Source organism: Hemicordylus capensis, chromosome 4 (genome assembly GCF_027244095.1).
Source record: "Hemicordylus capensis ecotype Gifberg chromosome 4, rHemCap1.1.pri, whole genome shotgun sequence".
Lineage (NCBI taxonomy): Eukaryota > Metazoa > Chordata > Lepidosauria > Squamata > Cordylidae > Hemicordylus > Hemicordylus capensis.
This window is the reverse complement of record NC_069660.1, coordinates 165,086,826-165,108,815: the sequence shown is the minus strand read 5'-3', so window position 1 is coordinate 165,108,815 and position 21,990 is coordinate 165,086,826. Positions and strand designations below refer to the sequence as shown.

The window sequence follows — 21,990 nt, the reverse complement described above, 5'->3', positions numbered from 1 at the left end:
ACTGCTGTCCATGTGACCCAGGATTGTCCAGACCGACTGGCAGTAGCTCTCAGGCAGGGATCATTCTCAGCCTTATCATTTAATATCCTTTACGGCAAAATCTGAGCTCACCCACAGAACTATGGTCCCATCCCCATAATGCTACTTACATGAGTATTACAGGACACAATGATGTCCCCTACTACACTGTGTCATGGTGAGAATTAACACAGAGGAAACACAATTGCCAAATGGAAGGTATAATATAAAGGAGAAGCAGAAACAGCAGATTGGAAGGGGGAGCTCTTACTGGTGTTGGGCCCCAACAGCTTTGCTTCGAGTTCCTGCACCTGCTTCACCAGAAGTGAGATATGCTGGAGGAGGTCTTTATTCTGCAGCAGGAGCTGGTGCACTCGGGCCTGGGCCTCAAGGCGGGCAGCTGCCTCTGTTGCCAGTTGGTCCTTCAGCAAATGCACCTGTAGGACCAGAAGAGGAGACCTGATTGTATGCACTTGAGTGGAGGAAGTGGGTCTGCTGCCAGCAAACCCTCTCTCTAAAGTAAACTACAGCTGTGCATATATGCAGGCACAAATATCTGCACATCTGCAGCAGTTTGGCCCTGTGGCAACTTGCCATTCAGACCAGATATCCCAGAGAAAGCAGGGATATGGCTCTATTTTAAACCAGAATCACTATTGTTACCTTGAAAAAGCTTCAAAGAGCTCTTAAATTCAGAGGCATCAATCCAGAATATTCAAAACTTAGGAATCAGGACATAAGAAATAACTGTCATAACTGTAACTGTCAAAACAAAACCAAAAAACCCCAGCAGTACCCCAAACCTGCAATCAAGGATGCAAATCACAAAGAAGAAATGAGTAACAGCTTGTTTAGCTTAAAGACGGTGTGTGCGTGTGTGTGCAAACTCTAGTGATCAGGAACAGCTAAAAAAGACTCCATGACAAAGCACAATCTAACACAGCTCTCACTGTCAACAGAATGGGTGCAAAGTATCTATATATTTAATTCTCTAAGGCATACCCGTGGCTAATCCCATGTGTGGCAGCTCTCGCAAGAGTTCGTGAGCAAAAGCACCTGATTGGGCAGTGGGGATTCCATATGCAGATAAGGAGGAGGCCTAGTCAACAACTGCTTCTGTTTGGGGCTACTGAGTCAACCACGGTTGCTGTTTGGGCCAATGGTGGAGGGAGGGAGGCAGGCAAGGGATGAGCCCGGGCCTGTCAGCAGCCTAAGGGAAGGCGGCAGTGAGGAAAGGCCTGGTCAACCGCTGCTGCTTCTGTAGGGAGCAACAGGGCTCAGATGAGGGTGGGGAGGTCTCTGGGGATAGGGGGCTGTAGCTTGCCCAATAGATGCCAGCAACGCTGCAGCCACCGCCAAGAGGGTGAGGAGTATGGAGTAAAGGGATGGAGGAGTGACCAAGAGGGGTGATGGAAGCAACCGGATGGAGGAGGAGGAGCAGGAGTGGGGCTCAGGTGAGGGTGGAGATATCTCTGAGGTGATGGGGGCTGTGGCAGGTGGTAAGGGGAGAAATCAAGTACTAGCACGCAGATGTTCTGTGTGGGTTAAGCTAGTGTTATTATTATTGTTACTATTAACATAGCACTACTGGTGTACAGTACATAGTGCTTTATGGTGTAAAATAAGCCAAAAGGCACATCCTTGCCCAGTGGAATGAGGACATTTTGTAAAGAGGGGAAGATAACAGAAAGAAGGGTAAGAATGTATCTGGATGCAATTGCATATGTGGGAGAAACATTACTGGGCGACTGATTGAATGCTGAGAGCAAAAGGGAGGGAATAATCAAAGCAAAGTTGACACGGCTTTGTGCCAATTCTACAGAATGGATGGTGACGTTGCCAATGGATACAGAGAGTAATTGAGGAGAGGAAGGCTTAGGAGGAAAGACTGAGTTGTCTTGCACATATTGAGTTTGAAATGGTAATTAGACATCCAAGTCGATCAGACAAGCACTTGGAGATGCAGGATTGGGGCAGAAAGGAACAGTTGTGTGCCATCAGTGTATAGGTGATACCAGAAGCCATCAGATTTATTCAGCATCAAGGGACAGCATGTAGAGACAAAATGGCAGGTATCATAACCATCCCCAGGGTAAAGTGGGAGAAAGTCAAGGAGATTCTTCAGAGTGAGCAATTCAAAAGATAGGAAGAAAATGCCTTAGAACAGAGTCATGGAGACCTAATACACTATGACATGTCACCACCACCAAGGCCCCTAAATTCCCTGTATTTTTTTTTAAACATTTTTATATCTCGCTCTTCCTCCAAGGAGCCCAGAGCGGTGTACTACATACTTAGGTTTCTCCTCACAACAACCCTGTGAAGCAGGTTAGGCTGAGAGAGAAGTGACTGGCCCAGAGTCACCCAGCTAGTTTCATTGCTGAATGGGGATTTGAACTCAAGCCTCCCCACAAGCCAGGACTCCAACTCTTTTCTGTTCCTGTTGGCTCTCCGCTAAAAAGCAGGAATTGAGCACTAAGAAGCTTTGCTTTGCTGTTTAGGTTCTTAGCTGAGCTCAGGCTGGATCATTTCATGTATTGGTCTTGCTCAGTCAGTGCTAGGCTTCTCTGCATTCTTCTCTCCTGCTGTCCCACTGAATGGCTAGTCACCTGGGCCACAGCCACTTGAGTCTGTTGCTGCTGCTGCTGCAAGAGCTGCTGAAGAAACTGCATTTGGTGGTGAGCAGACAGCGGGACCCCTGCCTCGGGCAACTGGGCTGAGGAAGGTAGAAGGATTTTGGGAGAAGCCATCAGAATGTTCTCTTTATGAAGCAAGTCCTGAAAAATACAAACAGATGCAAGGATCAAAAGCCATCAGAAAACAGAAAGCATGGGGCTAAAGAGCCAAAAGCAAACTTGCCCCCATACAAGAAAGGAGACTGCCACACAAGCTCTCATGGTCACATCTGCAGAGAACAGGGCACAGTCGCTACATCCTATAGATGTCTTATATAAAGCAGTACATAAGAATGCATAGTAATAGTAAGTAGTACATGCTAACTCCACTCTCCAGGAAGCTAGATACCAAGTAAACAGATATCCCTTCTGACCAATTCATTCAACCGGTTCATATCTAGCAGGATATGAACTGGTCTGAACAGTAGAGTCAGAAAATCCCGCACTATCATCTCCTCATGTGCAGTGCCCCATCCCCATTCTCAAAACACAACTGTTTCATTTTGGTTGTGAAAGTAGCTCTATTCAGTCATTATGCTGAACACTCATACGACAGGTGTACAGTGTACAGAAGTACAGTTATTCACACATTATTGTGAACACAGGTACAGCAGTACACTTCCTATCTTTACCATGCATTTGAGGGACGTGTATCCAGGTTCACTTTTAAAAGGTGTACTGTAGTTGACACAAAACATATCCAAGAGTATATACAGAAAAACCACTTTGAGAATTTTTTTTTGAAAAGCATTATATAGATATTCCTAGTAGTAGTAGTATCTGTTTTCTGTAGTATCTGTTCACTCACACAACACAATGTGTTGAATAGGATGTCTGCCCTATGGCAAGAACTAACAGGAATGGGTAGAGCAAAAGGCTGCCCACTCACTGTTACATGTGAGAAGCTGCTCCTGCCCTCTTTTTGCCCCCATCAAAACAGGCATCAGCATCCAGGCTCATGGACCATGGCTGTGAAGAGAGCAGGATCAGGAGTGATAGCAGAATGGGAAACCCCCAAAGATGGAAGCTAGTTGTCTGGGCCAATAGCTACTTGGCAGTACAGTCCTGAGGAAGAGCAGGTTTTGGGACTGGAGAGGGGAGTTTCAGTCTGGGCCACTCAGGAGGGTTTATGAACAATATTGTTTTCCCTTTTCTTTGGTGCATCCAGTACTGAGATAAGTTGTTGTGGGGGTGGGGGATCAACAATAAAATTTCTTTGTAATTTTCCCTCCCCCATCCCCTGAGGTTGAAATAATTTGTCATATCCTAGAAAGGTTAAAAAGCATCTTCATCCTCACTGATCAGATCAAGTAGTGGACCTAAGAGGACCTTTTTGTTTCCCTAAAATTTGTGTGGCTTGATGCATTTGCTTGAATAATTGGTAGCCTTTAGCTCCTCGGGAGCCTCCTTTGCTCCTACTCCCTGTTTATGGCACACTGATATCAAGTTAAGTGCCTGTGTGTGGGGGGATGTGTGTTTGCTGGGCTTGAGTACCATCTTTTCTTGATTACCATCTGCTCTTCTCCAGCCCTCTGATTCTATGAGCTGGCAGGCTCATAGACAGACCTGGTCATTCTTCCTTAAGGCATCAGAGATGGTTTATAGGGACAAACCTACCTTGGTGCAGAGCAGGCCAGGTGAACCTCTGTTGACAGCATCAAGGTCTGTCACCCCCCGGTTGAACTCCAAGTGGTCACTTCCTGGCAACCCAGCGTCCACAGCATCAATGTCAGTTTCCTCAGCAGTGCCAACAGGTTCCGCTTCAGACACACCAGAGGCTGCAAGAGATACACTGGCACTGTCAAGGTGGGGAATGGTGCATTTAACCATATTACCCTATAAAGGGACCCAGACTATCAAGAGGCTCTTAGCAAAAAGTGACAATGAGTCCGTGAGCCACTTTCCACTGTTGAAGGGGACAGTGGAGTCTGAAATGTGGCCAGCATACAAAGGGAGGAAGAAGGCCCTCCCAGACTGTATTAGAGGGGTCAGAGCATTCCTCAAGCTTTGTAAAGGGGACATTTCTCATCACATTCAGTCTGTCTGCTATGGAATGCCATGATGAGCAAGTTTCAGGGAGCCGTTCTGCACTCTATAGAAGTTTTTGCCAGTCTTTTTGGTCTAGGCAGAGAGTGCCTGTCCTAAGGGCTTGGATTCTGTCCATGAAGGTGCAAAGCCTTAGGAGTATTAACCTAAGAGCAGCAGGAGTCTACTTTCCCTCCCCACTGCCCATGTACCTGGTGCCCCCAAGTCCTCACTGCCTTTCTCGCTCTGGCTGTCCTCCTGGCCATCAGCATTCTGTTGAGTGTGTTGCAGACTCAGTTTGTGGCAGACCTCGAATGCTTGCCCTACTGTTCGGACAATGCGCATCGCCTGGCTCTGCAGAAATAGAAGGGGGAAGGAAGGGAGACGTAAGGATGCTCCTCCCAGGCCTCTTGCCAAGCTGTTGCTGTGAAACAGAGCTCCAGGCCACCCACTAAGAGTCCCCTGTCATGTGCTAGGGAGAACACCAAGGAATGAAGCAGAGGTAATTGTAAAGCCACCCAGGAGCCTGGCAATTCAAACAGTCCAGAAGGGTTAGTATGTATGCCCATGGACTTGCCCATCTCTCTGTTGCTTCTCTGAAGACGTTGTTCCCTACAGTCTCTGTAAGGCCCAACAGCACTCCGACTGAGAAGGTACCTGCGGCGGAGGCAACCTGGCTTCATGGGCTCCTTTGTAAAGCACATACGAGGTGAGAAAGATCCACAACACAATGGTCATGGTTTAAAAGATACCAGCCCCTGCTTATTCTTCCCTAGGGTTGCAATTCCTTGCTCTGGTTTCTGATATTAGAGCTATGATGGATCCATCTTTATCTTATTTGGCAGGCCAACTGGCACTCCAAAAGCTCAGGAGGCAGAACAAGGACAGTGTCTTTTTGGTAGTCTGCCAGATTGGCTTTTTTAAAGCCCAATTTTGGGTTATGGCCCATTTGACCCACGAGTATCAGGCTTGCCATTGGTCAGCCACTCAGCTTGCAGCTTACCTTCTTTTTTGACTTGAAGACGTTGCAGCGGAAAATGTTACTGGAGCCATCCCTGGCAATGTAACTGAAGATCTTCAGGTCCTGGGAGTCGTGGGACACATAGAATATCCTGCAGGAACATCACAACAGTGTGTATATGTGTTGTGTACTGAGGTGTGGGTGGAGTAATGGGTTCCCATGTTGCTTTCCCAGTAACTAAGAAGGGAACAGGGCAAGCTCAAATGAAAGACTTCTGCCTTTGGAATTGTTATTTTAGCATGCAGGGCATGAGTCAGCAATGAATGACCCTCTAACAGAGATTCACAGGTGTTGTTGACTACAACTTCCATAATCCCCAAGCAAAAGCCACTGCAGCTGGGGATTCTGGGAGTTGTAGTCAACAACATCTGGGAATACCTGTTATAGGGAACACTGGACCCCCGGCTCCATGTGATGCAAGGGCATGTTCACAAGCAACACTAAGGGTCTTTCCAGGCTCTTCTCATTTTAAAATTAAGATGCCTTTGTTACATCCCAGCTGTGAACAGTCCAGTTCTCTCAATGCTACATATTTGTGGATGGGACAGCACATAGCTCAGCACTATGCGAGTTTCATTTGACCTCAAACAAATAAATTTTCCTGGAAAAATCCACCTGTCAGTGGCAGCATGGAATGTGAATATGAGGGCATCCATTATCAGTTGTGTATAGTGATTAGCCGGGCCACTTCTTCTCCATGTTTAGTGATTTTTTTTATTTTATTATATTATTTGTAAATGCTTGAAAACAGAATACCCTTTCCTTGTGGCTCTCCAGCACCACTCTAAAAGACAGGTTAACCTCTCCTTTTGCAATAATTCTTCCCTGACCACTTCATCAACCATAGCTGGAAACATGGTTTAGTTATTTGGAGACTGTGTACTCCTACTCTTCAGCAGTGGAACACACAGCTGCCCTGCTTATTATATAAATAAAATAATAACAACAACAAAACAACTTTACTGGGAACAGCCCATATTTTGTGGCGATACCTATAACAACAACAATAGTGATAACAAAATTCTGGCATCCCAGGACTGGGAAGGACTCAATGTCTGGATAAAACAAACCAGTCAGTAACACCTGTTTGACTGTGCAAACAAGAAATAATAATAATAATAATAATAATAATAATAATAATAATAATAATAATAATTATTATTATTATTTTATTATTAGAGGGGCAGAGGACAAAACAAGACACACCCCACCCTTCCCCACACTCTATACTTGGATTGAATATTGTACTCAACTTTAAAATGGGACTACATGACCATCAAGCAAAGGCTAAAACGTGCTTGGGGCAGCTGTTCACATAGCCAGCAGAGTCTAAAAAAGAAAAGGGTGGTGTGTGTGTGTGTGTGTGTGTGTGTGTGTGTGTGTGTCTTTCAGCTTAGTTTAACTGTAAACAAAATTGCTAATATTGTAAGTGCATCATGGTCATTTAAATTCAAATGCCATTTCCTACTGTTTCCATGAACATCTCATGTCTTAAAGATGCACATTATTAGTCACTTACTGCCAACCCTACAGAATGTAGCATCCCAGCTGGAATTATAATCGGAATTCTAGCACTACATCTTCCATGATTCCATTATTTCCCTTTGCATACTTCATGTATGAGAGCATGCAGGGCTTCAGAGTTTGTCTGCAGCCTTCACACTGTGAACGTAGCCTAAGCCTTCTAGAAAGTAGCGTGAAGAAGGAGATCTGCCATAGAATGAAGGCTGAAGCATGGTCTGAGTCCAGGCTGTCACATGGCAGTGATGACACCATGAGGCTCTCATAAGGGCCTAGAAGTCTCTGGATGTCAATACAGATTCATTTTGGACTGGAGACAGATTTCAGATGGCCTGGTGCCTGTACCAAAGTGAATAGGAGGAGACAGACCCATATAATATGATAGAAACTTCCTTAATTCTGGAGTCTTCTGGCATATTTATCAGCCCTTTTTAAACTCTCATCTCTATGCCTCCTTCCAGGCAGCTTGCTTTGACTGAACAGTCTCCTCTTCTCTATTCCCTCTTCCTCCAAATCTCTCTTCAAAAGCTTCTTCTGCAAAAATTCACAATCCAATGTAGAATCCATTAGGACCAAACAAAAGATAGCAAAGCATCAATCAGCAAACTTTTAAAAGAACTTTTTATCAGGCAACATGATAAGCAAGAGGATGGGGTGGGGGAGAAAGAGGGCATGCTGGTGATACCCAGTCTGCAGTTTGTAAAATCTAAGATGGAATTTACAGGATTTTATACAGACTCTTGAATGGTATGCGGTGGCTTCAATACACACACAGAGCAGCCCTATGTGTGTGCACTGAAACCATCTCACACAGTTTCTTCAGATTCTTGGGACACTTTCAACATGCCCCCTCTCCACCCCTGCTTCCTTACATTTTGGTTGGTCCCAATAACAAAATCCCCTACCGTGGATTTTTCTTCAACATGGCCACATACGATTTTGTCTTCTGCAAAAAAAGAACCTCACCTGGTTCATCAAAGACTCCCCTATATCATAGAGGCTAATGCTGTCCTTCCAATCAGTGACAAGCTCTGTAAACAATGCTGCTGGCCAGCTGCAAGCTGGTGTTCCTGCCTTGCTCACAAGCTCTCACCTGTAGATTGGGTCGTGCATCACCAGCAGCTTGCTCTCATCCCAGTCCCACTCTTTCTTCTGCAAAAGAGAGCTGCGTATAAGCAGGACAGATGCCTCACTGAGTGGCACAGACTGCAGAACCCCTAAGGAAGGTCTTATGCCCTGATCATCCCTCAGACATCAGTACTGTCATTTCAGAGCGTCCTCTCTCTGAGGCCAAGTCTTTTTTATAGCTGCATTTTCCTGCTGGCTTTATGGAACCAAGGGCCAACTTCTGTATTATTGGGGCAGGGTGCGGGGACACTCTCTTGCCAGAACACTAGCCCAGATGGCTGTATGTGGTCTAACTCTTCCATCAAGACAAAACCCTGTAGCAAAACAACCGCCTTGGGACTGTTTTAGTGAAAGGCGGCATATAAATTTAACAATAAAATAAATGTAGCAGCAAGGGCTTCAGTGAAAGAGCGCATGCACTCAGGCACCAGCAGGGCATCACTTGTGCCTGGGTGCTTGTGCTCTTTCAGTGAAGCCCTTGCTGCTACAGGCAAAGAGAGATGTAACATTAAAGTGTCAAATAGCTTTCCCACCTGAATTAAAATTTGGTATGGCCACTGGGGGCCAGTTTTGTAGATCATACATAACCCAAGTTTTGCCACCCCCAGTTCAATGCCTATAGGCTCCTTCTGTGCAGCCCTCATGACCAGTGTTCCCTCTAACAGGGATTCCCAGAAGTTGACTACAACTCCCAGCATCTCCAGCTGCAATAGCATCTCCAGCTGCAATAGGGGATTCTGGGAGTTGTAGTCAACAACATCTAGGAATCCCTGTTAGAGGGAACACTGCTCATGACTTGTTTGCAATTTGGGGAGGGCAGGATGCAGGGGGAAAGCGAGACTCTCGACCAGAGGCAACATCTCCAGGAACAATGACCAACAAAAGTCACAATTGCTTACTACATAATTAACTTCAATATATAAGTATTCTAAATAATAAGAAAGAGAGTCTATTTATTTAAGATAAACTTAAATAATCTTGTACTGGTGAATTATAGCAGTGGCATATAAGTCTTTCTAGGAAGAGGGCAAAGAGCTGGGCATATTTGTGGTCCAACAAGTGGGTGGATATCAATAGTTATCATCACAGAAGCAGAAGTGGAGGAGTGGAACAGGAAAGCATGCAAAGTCTGGTAAATCCACACAGGGACTGGAGGCTACAGACAGGACATGCTGAGTTGGACAGACAGGGAAGGCAGACAAATAAAAGGAAAAGAGTAAACTGGGATGGAATGCACAGAACAAGCCAAGAGACCATTGAGGCTACTTGGGCGGTAGGTGGCAACCAGCACCCTCAAGTATCTCAGCAAGACAGTTGGAGCAAAAGTCAGTGATTTCCTATGCAGGAAAGAGTCCAGCAGCCTGGGGATAACACAAGTCAGTGAGAGCACAGAGGCAGCACTCTCAGCTGGAGGAGGCGCACTGCTGGGCAGCCAGGACCAGGCAGAGAGGTAAGTGACTCCGCAGACCTTGGTGGCAGCCACTGTTTGCAGCTTTCCAAAGTCAGAGCTATAGAAATGAGGCTGCAGCAAGAAAGATGGTGCCCCCCCCCCATGGTTATCAACTTGCCAAGGAAGGAGCACCATTGGGTTCCTCATTATGGGCCTCTTTTAAACAGCAGGGGAGTTAGTATCTTAGAGAATGTAAGCCAGTTCTATGAAGAAAAGCATTCATATATTATTCACACCCAAGACTTCATGTACAATTGAGACCAGATTGTAACTAAGACCAACAAACAAGTATAAGAATGGGACAGAATAGTTGTGTCAGCCTGATGAGCAGATGTGGACAGAAGATTTCACATGAGGATTTTCACCAGGGAAGTGGTTTGCAAGTGCAAAGCCATAAGCATCATAGCATCGTAAGGAGCAGTCAGATTACAGGGTGAGGGTCAAAGGGAGACTGAAGTCTCTTAGGCTTCATCCTGCTTGACACACAGAGAATAGTAGGGGTTGCAAAGGCAGCATGTCAGAGCGCAGAATCCCCAAAGGTAGCACCTAAGCCTCCTTTGGTAGTTTGAATGAATGTCACCAGCAGGGCTCAGGCTCCCTGCAGCTTGAGAAACTATGTACCTTTTTCTTCTTCTTCTTCAGCACCACCTTCACACCATCTACGGACACTAACAGATTTACCTTCTTCTTCTTTATACTTTTGGCTTTGAACTCATACTGTGGAGGAAAACACAATTAGTATTAAACTTTTTTTTAGCAGTGTTCATGAAATAAACTGTGGGGCATATCAGCTCCACTTTGACCTGACAACCCAGAGGTCATCACCCATGTCATACACCTCTGGTGCATAGTCACCGTGTTTCCTAGTGGTACTGCAAGTGCATCCAGTTTCATAGGAGCGGTATTATAAAGGACATGTGGCAGCTGGATGAGAACACTGGTACCCACTGTGAGCAGCAGATAAAGAAAGGTAGGTAGGTAGCTAGGTAGGTGTGTATGAGTGAGATGTAGAAGTTCCAATCAGGGACATTCATCAGGCTTTATGTGGTCCATACACTGCCTACGGATGAAAAGGGCCTTCCTGGTTCTGAGCCCCCTTTAATTGCATATCGAGAGAGAAAAATACAGCCTTGTGAGCTCAGTGAATCTGATTAGGCAAAGGAGATCCTGCATCAGCCACCATCATTTTCAGTTTTACCTGGCTAACTGTAACAACACCAAACCCCCATAATATCAAACTGCCCTCTCAAATATTCAACATCCCCACAGTGAGATCACACCACAATTATTCAAAAATTTCATTTTGGCACACAAAGCCACAACTCCAGTTTCAATGGCCATACCTCAGGGCATCTGCACAGGCCATCACTGCTGGTGGTGGTGTGGATTAAGTAAGATCGGCATCTAATCCTTGCTGTCTAAACTGTGCTTTGACTAGTACTGGTCCCTGCCTGTCTGCTCCTAGGAACTACTGATGAAATAAGACTTCACAGCACTGCAAAGGAGGTTAGCAGCAGGGCTTGCTGCTAATTCAGCTGAGATGAGCAAATCTGTAACTGAGCCAATAAGGAGACATACCTGAAAAGGAGTATACGTGAAACCTTCTTTTCAGGTATGCCTCCTTATACTAAGTTCAATTAATGGCCAATTCCCTTTTTTCCCTCCCCCTACAACCAATCCATGAACAAACACATGCAGAATATGCCATACAACATGCAATAACACGCAGTGGCACATAGCATGCTTATATGTACATGTGCATGCACATACACATATGCAAGCACACCATATACAGTGGCAGACAGGAGTGTGTCACACACAAACATGCAGCCAGAAGTCAAACGTGACTTCATGAAAAGAAGCCTACGAGAATTAGATTTTCCAGAATGGTCCCAGAGATTTCAATGTGACAAGAAAATCATTTGCGATATGGCTTTTGGCATTTGCTGTCAGGGTATGTTGTGGTCATGTGAAAAGTGTACAAGCAAAGCATTATCTAGCACAAAAAAGGGTGCTGAGGTTTAGATGGTGGAATCCAAATCTAATAACTGTGCCACTGAGAGACTCTTTCCTCCGACATCCAGCACCTTGCTTCCCCATATGCTTAGAGCTGCCTACCAAACATTTCTATAGCAACAAGCACACATAGTGTCACCAACTGTTCCACTATACTAATTCTAGCTGGTTTACTAGCTTTATATACTTGATGTCTGTAAAAGTGAGTCTGAAGTGATAATGGCAACAGAGATACAGCCATCAAATCAGTGGTTGAAATATATTTCTATAGTTCTTATTCTTAATAATAAATGTAATTATGTGCTCACCTTATTGGCTGACATGCTAACTAATGAAGTGTTTGCTTAATGAGCAGAGTTGCACAAGTACAAGACAGCCTAGTTGCGTGAATGGTTGCAGAAATTCATAAGGTAGTCAATATGACATTGAGGTTATCATTACCCGTTAAGGACTTTCATGTAATCTCAATATATCCCCAGCATATGGAATTTAGTACTACATCAGGAACTGTGGATTCTTCATGCTTGGGGTGTTGCCAAAAGGATTATAATACAACACTGAAAGGACAGATTTACTCCTGAATAACAATTTTGGATTACTGATATATGTTCTTTGTCTGCATTGAACTGTTTTTTGTTTTGATCAGGGTAAACATGAAGAATTCTTAGCAATTTGGTCGAACTTCAATGAACTGTTTATGCTTTGAAACAGAAGTCAAATATGCTTGAAGAAGGTGGGCTTAAAAATACAAAAACAAACTCTTCCTTTTCCTCTCCCATGTTGGTTGTAACCTATTATGTTAAACTGTGTTAAGGAATTTCCCCCCACTTTCTTTTTCTTTTAGTTATAATTACATGTATGATTATTATCCTTGATTATGTCTGCATACTGTAACTTTATTGCAATAAAGGAAAAGTGGGGGAAATAGTTGTGTGCCCACCCCCCACCCAAGATTTGCACAATTACACAAAAGTTCCATTTAAAACAAATGAGACATGCCACAGTTACACAAGTGCACACATTCTTGCTGTAGCACAACACTAGTCTGGAATACAAGCACTGGGTGCAACACCTCTATGCTAGTGTGATATCCTGCCATTTTAAAAAAAATGTATCTGAACTGTATCTGGCAAGGGAGCTGGTCTTGTGGCAGCAAGCATGACTTCTCCCCTTAGCTAAGCAGGGTCCTCTCTGGTTGCATATGAAAGGGAGACTAGAAGTGTGAGCACTGTCAGATATTCCCCTCAGGGGATGGAGCCGCTCTGGGAAGAGAATCTAGGACCCAAGTTCCCTCCCTGACTTCTCCAAGATAGCGCTGAGAGATATTCCTGCCTGCAACCTTGGAGAAGTCACTGCCAGTCTGTGAAGACAATACTGAGCTAGATAGACCAATGGTCTGACTCAGTATATGGCAGCTTCCTATGTTCCTATATGTAACCTGCATTATACAGTCTCGTATAAAAGAAGGAAATAAGGCATAACAGTCTGTATCTATGGATCACACCAGACATTATGTTAATTGCATTATTCAACCCCCCTGAAGTAGCTATTTAAACTTGAGAGGGCTATTTACTAACAATGGTTCTTTCAGAGTTAAACAGCTCTTCCAAGAAGAACTGAATTTTGGTGGGAAACAGCACATAAGTCAAGGGTTAAATGCTCACCACCTCTGTGATGCATTCCAGATCATGATCATGATCCTACACAGATACCACTTTAGCATAAAAGCACTGACCCAATTAGGTAAATTTGTGTTTAATGTCATGTTGTGTTTGGTCTTATATCTTCCGATTAGTTTGTTGACTGATTGATTGATTGATTGATTGTTAAATTTGTATGCCGTCTTTCATTAAAACAATCCCAAGGCGGTTCAAACAAAAATTAAAAACGACTATAAAAATGACAAAATTAAAATATTAAGCTAAAATATAAAACAAATCTGACTAAAAAGATTTAAAATACAAGCATAAGAACTGTACAAAATACAAAGAAGCAGAAGTAGAGACAATCATATATAAGCCTGGGTAAAAACCAAGATTTAACACGCTTTCTAAAAACTGTGATGGAGGCTGAGGAGCAAATAGACACCAGGAGAGCATTCCAGAGTCTAGGGGCTGCAAGAGAGAAGGCCCTGTCCTCATGCACGACAACCGAGCCTCCCTCATTGTCGGCACCGAGAGCAGAGCCCCCTCATATGACCTTGTCAAGCGGGCAGCAACCCTTGGGAGCAGGTGGTCCCTCAGGTATCCTGGGCCCAAACCGTTAAGGACCAGCACCTAGAACTGGATCCAGAAACAAACTGGTAGCCAGTGCAGCTCTTTCAAAATGGGTGTGATATGATCCCAATGGGCAGCTCCAGATAAAATCCTAGCTGCCGCATTTTGCACTAGCTGCAATTTCCGAATATTCTTCAAGGGCAGTGCCACGTCGAGGACGTTACAGTAATCCATCCGTGACGTGACTAAGGCATGGGTAGCTGTGGCTAGATCTGCCTTCTCGAGAAAGGGATGCAGCTGGCGCACTAGCCGAAGCTGTGCAAAAGCATCCCTGGTCACCGCCTCCACCTGAACTTCCAAAAGCAGAGACGGGTCCAGTAATAACCCCAAGTTCCGTACTTGCTCCTTCAAGGGGAGTGCAACCCCATCCAGAACCAGTAAAATCTCCTCATCCCAATTGGCTCTCCTACTGACCAACATTACCTCTGTCTTGTCTGGATTCAGTCTCAGTTTATTAGCCCACATCCAATCCATCATGGCCTCCAGCCCTCAATTCAGGACATTCACTGCCTCCCTAGGATCAGGTGACAAGGAGAGAGAGAGCTGAGCGTCATCTGCACATTGCTGAGAACTCAGTCCAAGTCCCTGGATGACCTCTCCCAGCGCTTTCATGTAGATGTTAAACAGCATGGGAGACAAAACCAAACCCTGCTGGACCCCACAGGCCAATGACCACGGAGCCGAGCAATAGTCTCCCAGCACCACCTTCTGGACCCTGCCCCCAAGAAAGGACCGGAGCCACTCCAAAGCAGTATCTCTGATTCCCATACTTGAAAGGCAGTCCAGAAGGATACCATGGTTGAGTTACAATATATTCAACAGTCATTGCAACATGTTTGTTTTACTTGACCTCAAAAACATTGGATTTGACATCATAGTCACTCTTCTACAAGCGGTATCTCATTAGATATAGAAGTTTATACCCCCCCTGAAACTCTGATGCATTTGGAGATTACGGGAAACCTTTAGTCTTTTCTTGTCCAAGCTAAACATACCCAGCTTCTTCAACCATTCCTCCAGACTCCTCACCATCTTGGCTGCCCTACTCTGAACCCATTCCAGTTTATCAGCATCCTTCTTGAAATGTGAAGCCCAGAGCTGGACATGTTTTGCTTATCTCCAGTCTTCTGGCATCTCATGTATTCTCCAGGAGCTCTCAAAAATTACAGTGTTTCTGAGATCACTTCCGCAAGTTTCTTCAGTTCCTTGGGATGCAATTCATCTAGGCCTGGAGACTTATGCTCATTTAGTTTAGTTAGGTATTATCTTACTGTCTCTTTACCAGGGAAGGGACAGATCCCCTCCAAATTGTCCCCTTATTTTACTGAACTCTCCCCACCAAACCAAATAAGCCATAACTCCTCTCAAAAAGTATCTATCTTCTTCTCCCACAAAAATTGAGTCGCTTCTCAAGCTTCCCCTCTGCCTGCTCCTCACATTTATGTATCTTGAGGTGCATGTCCATCCATTCTTTATTTGTGCATCTGTTGTTCAGTTTGGTTACTTTCCCATGTGGGAGAAGACAGATGCAAAACAGGTGTTAAGCAGCTCTACCTCCTCTCTGTCACCTGCTGTAATTTCACCATCTTCTTCAAGCGATGGTTTTACGGCTTCCTTGACCTTTGTTTCATTCCTACTAATGTGTCTTTGAAGATGTGATAATCTAAGAAAAGCATTGTCTATGTCTTCCATTTTATCTATAGTAAACACCACGGTGGTTGTTGCTTTTATTTCTCTCTCCTTTAATTTTTATTAACTGAGCTTATGTGAAGTACAAACATCAACAACAGATTGGATATGAAGTACAGCACAGTCCTCCACACAAATCTTGAGGTCACCTCCATGTAGACTTCCTCTCCCACCATTAATTTGCAAGTTGTACTGTAATAATTTTAACATTGTTTTAAATTTTTAATCATGCTTGTCGCTGACTGAAATAAAGATATTTGATTTTTTTGGGGGAAATTTTAAATTGTTGTAATGTTTTAACATTTTTATTTGTTGTTTTATTGTATTGTAAACCGCCTAGAGACTTGCGTTTTGGGTGGTATATAAATATGTCAAATAACATACATATATACATACATGCATAAAACGATTCACATGCAATGTCAGAACAAACCTTGTGAACAAATAACTGTATCAAGTTTTAAAAGGCACTATTTCCACATGATCCTGCACAACGTGAAACTGTTTCACACAATTTCTAGAGCACTTATTAATCCACACAGCAACTCAATGCAGGCAGTAAATTTTATTACCCGCATTTTGTCAGTAAGGAACTGAGGCAGACTTGCCCAAATCCATTCAGTGAGAGGCCAAGTTAGAATTCTTCATTTGCAAACACAAATAACCCAACAGTCTTTGTGCATATTCATTGCTGGAGGCAGGGAGGGAGAATTATAATGTTATGAAAAATGCTGGACTTCTTAGTGAACTATGTCACAGAAGGTCATAGGCTTGGTGCCAAAAGCTCTAGAAGGGTCTATTTTCAAAAGAGCATTTGAAATAGGATACATCAGTTTTAAAGTACTATGCTTTCACATCTCTATAGTTTACAAATTAGAGTGGGGGGGGGGGAAACATGAACACACACATTTCTGCCAGATTATTACTAAACGAAGAGGCTAACCTTTCATACAAAGCGGGGGTCACTTGGGTGCCACTCTTCAATTTTTCTGTGTCTCCAGAGTACTTCCTTCTCTCTATTCCACAAAGACTTAAAAGTTACCTACTCTTGTCACCCAGGTCCAGGCAATGGGGAAAGCCAGGTTGCTTACCTGTAATTGCTTTCTTCAAGTTGTCATCTGTACAGTCACCCATATGGGATGTTGTGTTTGTGCAGAACAATTTGAAATGTTCTAGAGCTAAGATTTGAGAGCAGGCACTCAGGCCCGACTTTTGTAAACATAGCTCTGTAGAAAGCAAGGATGCCTGCAGTGGGGAAGGTAGGCCGACTTTACATCTGCACAGAGGAGTACTTTAAGAATGATAAACAACCTGCCTTTCATCTTTTATGGTCTCTGTGAAGTCATACATATTGAAGACTAGCAGACTGGTATACCTGGAGGAGGGTCCAAGCATCCTTATGCAAACAAGTGGTACAGAACAGCGAAATGATGCACCTGATCTACCTCTTGTATACAAGAGAGAATTTTATGAATGAAAGGCTGGAGCCAGTAGCTCTTTTATACAAATCAGTCAATGGCACTGTTCTGAATAGAGCAGCAGAGGTAGGGCTGTGCACATCGGAAAAATCAGAATTTCATTTCAGAACCACGACCGTGAGGAGGCAGCTGTATGTGGGGCAACTGCCCCATGCAGGATGGTGAAGGTGGGGGCCTTTAAAAGCTATCCCAGCACTGGTGCTGGAGAAAGCTAAGCTGAGAAGGGCCTGTGTGTTTGTTTCCATGTGGAAGCTTCGGTGAGCTGGAAGAGGGTGCTCACTGGCTGATGCTCTGTCTGACGTGTTTGGGCTTGCACATTCAGCTTTCTGTTGCATGAAGTTTTACTGCTGCCCAGTGAATGTTGTCTTCGGTGGATGGAATGTGGCCATGCTTAATTTCACAGCGGAGGAGGCTGGGTTCAGAATTTCCTGCAAGCTGCCTGCCCAGCCCCCTGATGTGTGGAGACCGGCTGTGGTTATTGAGTGGTGGTGTATGTTTTTCCGTAGCAATCCTGAGAGGAGAGCTGGTCTTGTGGTAGCAAGCATGACTTTTCCCCTTAGCTAAGCAGGGTCCGCCCTGGTTGCATATGAAAGGGAGACTAGAAGTGTGAGCACTGTCAGATATTCCCCTCAGGGGATGGGGCCACTCTGGGAAGAGCAGAAGGTTTCAAGTTCGCTTCCTGGCTTCTCCAAGATAAGGCTGAGAGAGATTCCTGCCTGCAACCTTGGAGAAGCCGCTACCAGTCTGTGAAGACAATACTGAGCTAGACAGACCAATGGTCTGACTCAGTATATGGCAGCTTCCTATGTGCAAATAAGATTATCCTGACTGAAACACAGTATGTGTCTCAGTTATGAAAAGAAGTTCCAGAGCTGAGCCCTAGCACAAGTCAAGAGCAGGACTCCACATTCCATTGGTCCTTGATTCCTAGAGAAAATCTTGTATACCTATCTGGTTGGCCCATTCTCCAGCCATATAATATAGTCTGCAAAGAGAGCAGCACTGGACTAGATTCCATTTTTTTCAGCTTGTGAAGACTGGGAGATGCCAGGAGACTCTCGGTGGCATCTCTGTGCCACACTTGGAGAGTGCTGTTTCTGAGTGTGACATAGCAACCTTTTGCTCTATAACTGGCTGACTGCTTGCGCACTCTTCTTCTACCTCAGCTGCTCCTTCAATCCATGGCTACTCAGGTGTTCCTTCATTGTCTGCTTGTGCTGCTTTTGCCTGTGTGGGTTGCCCGTTGGAGCATTTCCAACTCCTCCTTCCTTGAACTCATCTCCTGCTCTTCTCATTTCTCCCACATCTCATGGCCTGATAGGAAGAGTAGCAGCTCGTAGAGGGAGGAAGAAGTGTGGCCTCTGGCATTTGTCTGGAATGCTTGGAATTGCTGCTGTATGAGACCTTTCACCTTTGCCTGTATTAAGGACTTTTCTGAGCTGTAGCCAAGGGGCTCTGTGTGGTGCCTGAGACTTAACATATTTCCTGTACCAATTTGAATTCCATCTGCCAGACCCAGATCAGCTCTACTCCATCATTTTCATCTGGCTTCTGAATATTAACATTGTTCCGGATTTATTGCCAGCTCACAGCCCAGAGGCAGCTACAGAGAAATGGTTAGGAGGAAGGGCAAGACACACACCTCATATTTAAATCTGACATACGTTTTCATTGATTTATTTGTATGTGTGCGTAGTTGACTCTGGACTATAAGCTAGCAGCAGCAACGAATTTTGTCCAAAGGAAGTTAGCCGTGACTAAGCACCACTGAAATCAACGAGAAAAGTTCAGTTGTGACTAACTTGAGATAAGTTAATTTTAGTGGGAGTTAGCCATGACTAGGTTTCTTCTGATACAACCCAATATCTTCCAGAGGGGTAGCTGTGTTAATCTGAGCATAAAAGCAACAAATTATCTTGTGGCACCCTAAAGACTAAGCTTTTCATAAGTAACAGTCCACTTCATCAGTGTTGGAACTTGGGTAGGTGTAGAAGTGTCCACACACACACACACACACACACACACACACACACACACACACACACACGATTATATATGTTTCTCTTCACAGATGAAGAGAAAAGGGGGGGGACCACACACACTAGATAGTTTTTAAATGCAAGAGTTACAATCCCGATTCAGATATCATTTAATGGAGGCTAATCAAATACAGCTTCCATTAAATAACATCTGAATTGGACTACAGACTAAATTCTGTGTAAATGAGGTAAGCAAACTGACAATTCACAACACAACTGCAGCAATTGCTGATAAAATCCTTCTAGTTCAGGCTTACAATAATCAACACTATAATGTGCTAGGAAATCATCTTGATTCAGATCTGTGTGGATACAACTGAACATCTTGATACATTCTAATTCAGCTATTTTGTGCTGCTGTTTCGCTTTGAAGTTCCTCTGCTGAAGCACAGCACCCTGATATCTGAAAGTGATGGAGTGCAGGACCAGAGCCTGAACTGGCAACTCATTTGTAACAGGGCCATGCTGTGAACAGTCTTTTGCCTTTTATTGGCTTGCAAGGAAGGGTGCATCTGGAGGTACGTAATCAAGGGAGACAGCCTTGAAAGTGGGAGCCATGCCAGGATGGGAGGCAGGGAGCAGGATTGAGCCATCAATTGCTCATTCCTAGACTCTATCCAGAGTAGCATTTTCAAAGGAATGGGGTGGGGGAAGAATTCCAAAAACAGAATAGGAAAAATTCACATATACATAAAACCTTGATCTTAGCCTTAGCTGCCAAGCTATGCTATTGCTGTACCATGTGTCCTTTAAGTGATATGACTGAGTCTTTGGGGCACACGAGTGGCATTCAAAAATTCCTATATGACAAGCCAAATTTGGAAGAAGAAAAACTTTAGGTGCATTTAGGTGTGGCCACTTAGAGAGGTTGAAGAGAGTGGCATTTATACCATTTAACCATCTGCAACCTCCACAATGACACAGTGAGACTGTTTTGCAATGCCTCCCCTAAAGACCAGTGCATGCATGTGAGAATGTGTCTCCCAGTGGATGAGCAAACTTCAATATACATACAACATTTTCCTGCAACATGCTGGTAGCTAGAAGATAAATATTTTTGCACTAAGCCTCCAGACTATAAGGGCAGGTGTGTGTGATTGAGCAGCAGTGCCAGATTTAGGCACAAGCTAAGCAAGCTACAGCTTAGGGCCTCTATATACAGAAAATGACTAAAATTTCAAGTTTTACATAATTGGTTGAAAAAAACAAAGAAAGGAAAAAATATCATTGAGAGTATAGGCTTTATTACTGTGATGATTGAGGTAGTGTTGTTTTAAGAAATAATGTTTCATTTAGGAGGGAAACATCCTGGTATGCAGGAGGAGGAGGAACAAAGGCCAAGATACAGAAGGCTGTAAGGGTGCTCAGTCTGTTGATTAAAACACCAGAGAGGCCTGAACAGTTTGGTGACTGGAACTGTGTAAATTAAGTATGTATAAATAATACAATTGCCAAACATACATTTTGGTAAGTATAGGATGTTGGTAGGAACAACTGCGGATACAGAAACCACAAATATCGAGTCACTGCAGCAATGGAGAATTTGGGGATAGGTTCCCAGTCAGGGAAAACCTCAACAAAACATCAAATTTCATGAGGTGGGGGATGTAGGGGGAAGCTGCCTACTGTACTTAGTTGCTCCCACGGAGTCATTCTGTGCCCCGGGATGCCCCCAAATCGGCTGGAAATCACCGGGTTTTGTTCTGTTTTTTAAATGGGGCCATTTTGAGGCTCCAAAACACAAAATGGCAGCCAGAAATTATCTCTGTGGTCATTTCCGACCATACCTGACCTGCAGATATGCAAGATCAATGTGTTCCTCCCCCACATATGTCAAGGTCAGGTGACTATTTCCCAACTGCGGATACACAAATCCACAGATATTGAAGTTCCAACTATGCAACATTGACATTCTATGTATCAGGGACACAGAAAGGAGTAGAAGTGGAGATGGGGCTCCTCACCCTCCTCTTCTCCCTGCTCACACCTGGTGTCTTTGCTGCAGAAGAATGAAATAGACTGGGAGGCAGGAAGCATTCTTGGCATGCCCTCTTTCTCACTCCTGTGCAAACAACATATACTCTCCACACTTTGATCAGGAGCCAGCAGATTGCCCCTGCGTCAGGGAGGTAGGAGGGGAGAGCAAAGAGTGTGCTATTTCCAAACAAGGTGGGGAGGCGCTCATGGGGCATATGTCCCCCACCACACACATTACCCTTTCAATTTGGAAATCAGCATTACTGCATAACTGTTCTTGTGTTTTTACAAGAAACACATCTTTGAAATTTTTAAAGAAATCATACTGTATTTTCAGTTAAAGATATTTCTAGTGTAAATAGTTTATTGCAAGATAACTGCTTTTCTTAGATTATTAGTTTTTCATTGCATTTCTGCCAAGTATATATGAAAAAATTAAACATTTATCATTACTATTTTCACTAACCTTTTTGTTAGAATGGCTTTTTGGAATGCTAGGGGGTAGGGATGTGCATGGACCGATCATAGTAGTTTGGATCAAATTCAGAGCAAACAGCTGGTGCACGAACCAGTTTGGTCGAAACAGCCAGTCCAGTCCATTCAATCAAACCAGCTAGAGGGGCTATGTTTGTAAAGGGGAATCTGGTGAAGATTAGAAGCAAAGGGGAATCCTGGCT

At 44.1% G+C, this 21,990-nt stretch overlaps 1 protein-coding gene across 2 annotated transcripts in view; it reads right to left on the bottom strand.

Annotated features, from left to right (window-relative positions):
- Window positions 1–21,990, bottom strand: part of NOS1AP (nitric oxide synthase 1 adaptor protein) — a 64,747-nt gene that overhangs the window by 7,469 nt on the left and 35,288 nt on the right. For both annotated transcript variants that reach the window (XM_053250663.1, XM_053250662.1), the window contains exons 3-9: window positions 10,460–10,555; window positions 8,354–8,412; window positions 5,722–5,830; window positions 4,931–5,072; window positions 4,311–4,471; window positions 2,628–2,795; window positions 290–455 (exon numbers count right to left, since the gene is read on the bottom strand). In XM_053250663.1, coding sequence (XP_053106638.1) covers window positions 290–455; window positions 2,628–2,795; window positions 4,311–4,471; window positions 4,931–5,072; window positions 5,722–5,830; window positions 8,354–8,412; window positions 10,460–10,555 — 901 coding nt within the window. The remainder of the gene's footprint in view (window positions 1–289; window positions 456–2,627; window positions 2,796–4,310; window positions 4,472–4,930; window positions 5,073–5,721; window positions 5,831–8,353; window positions 8,413–10,459; window positions 10,556–21,990) is intronic.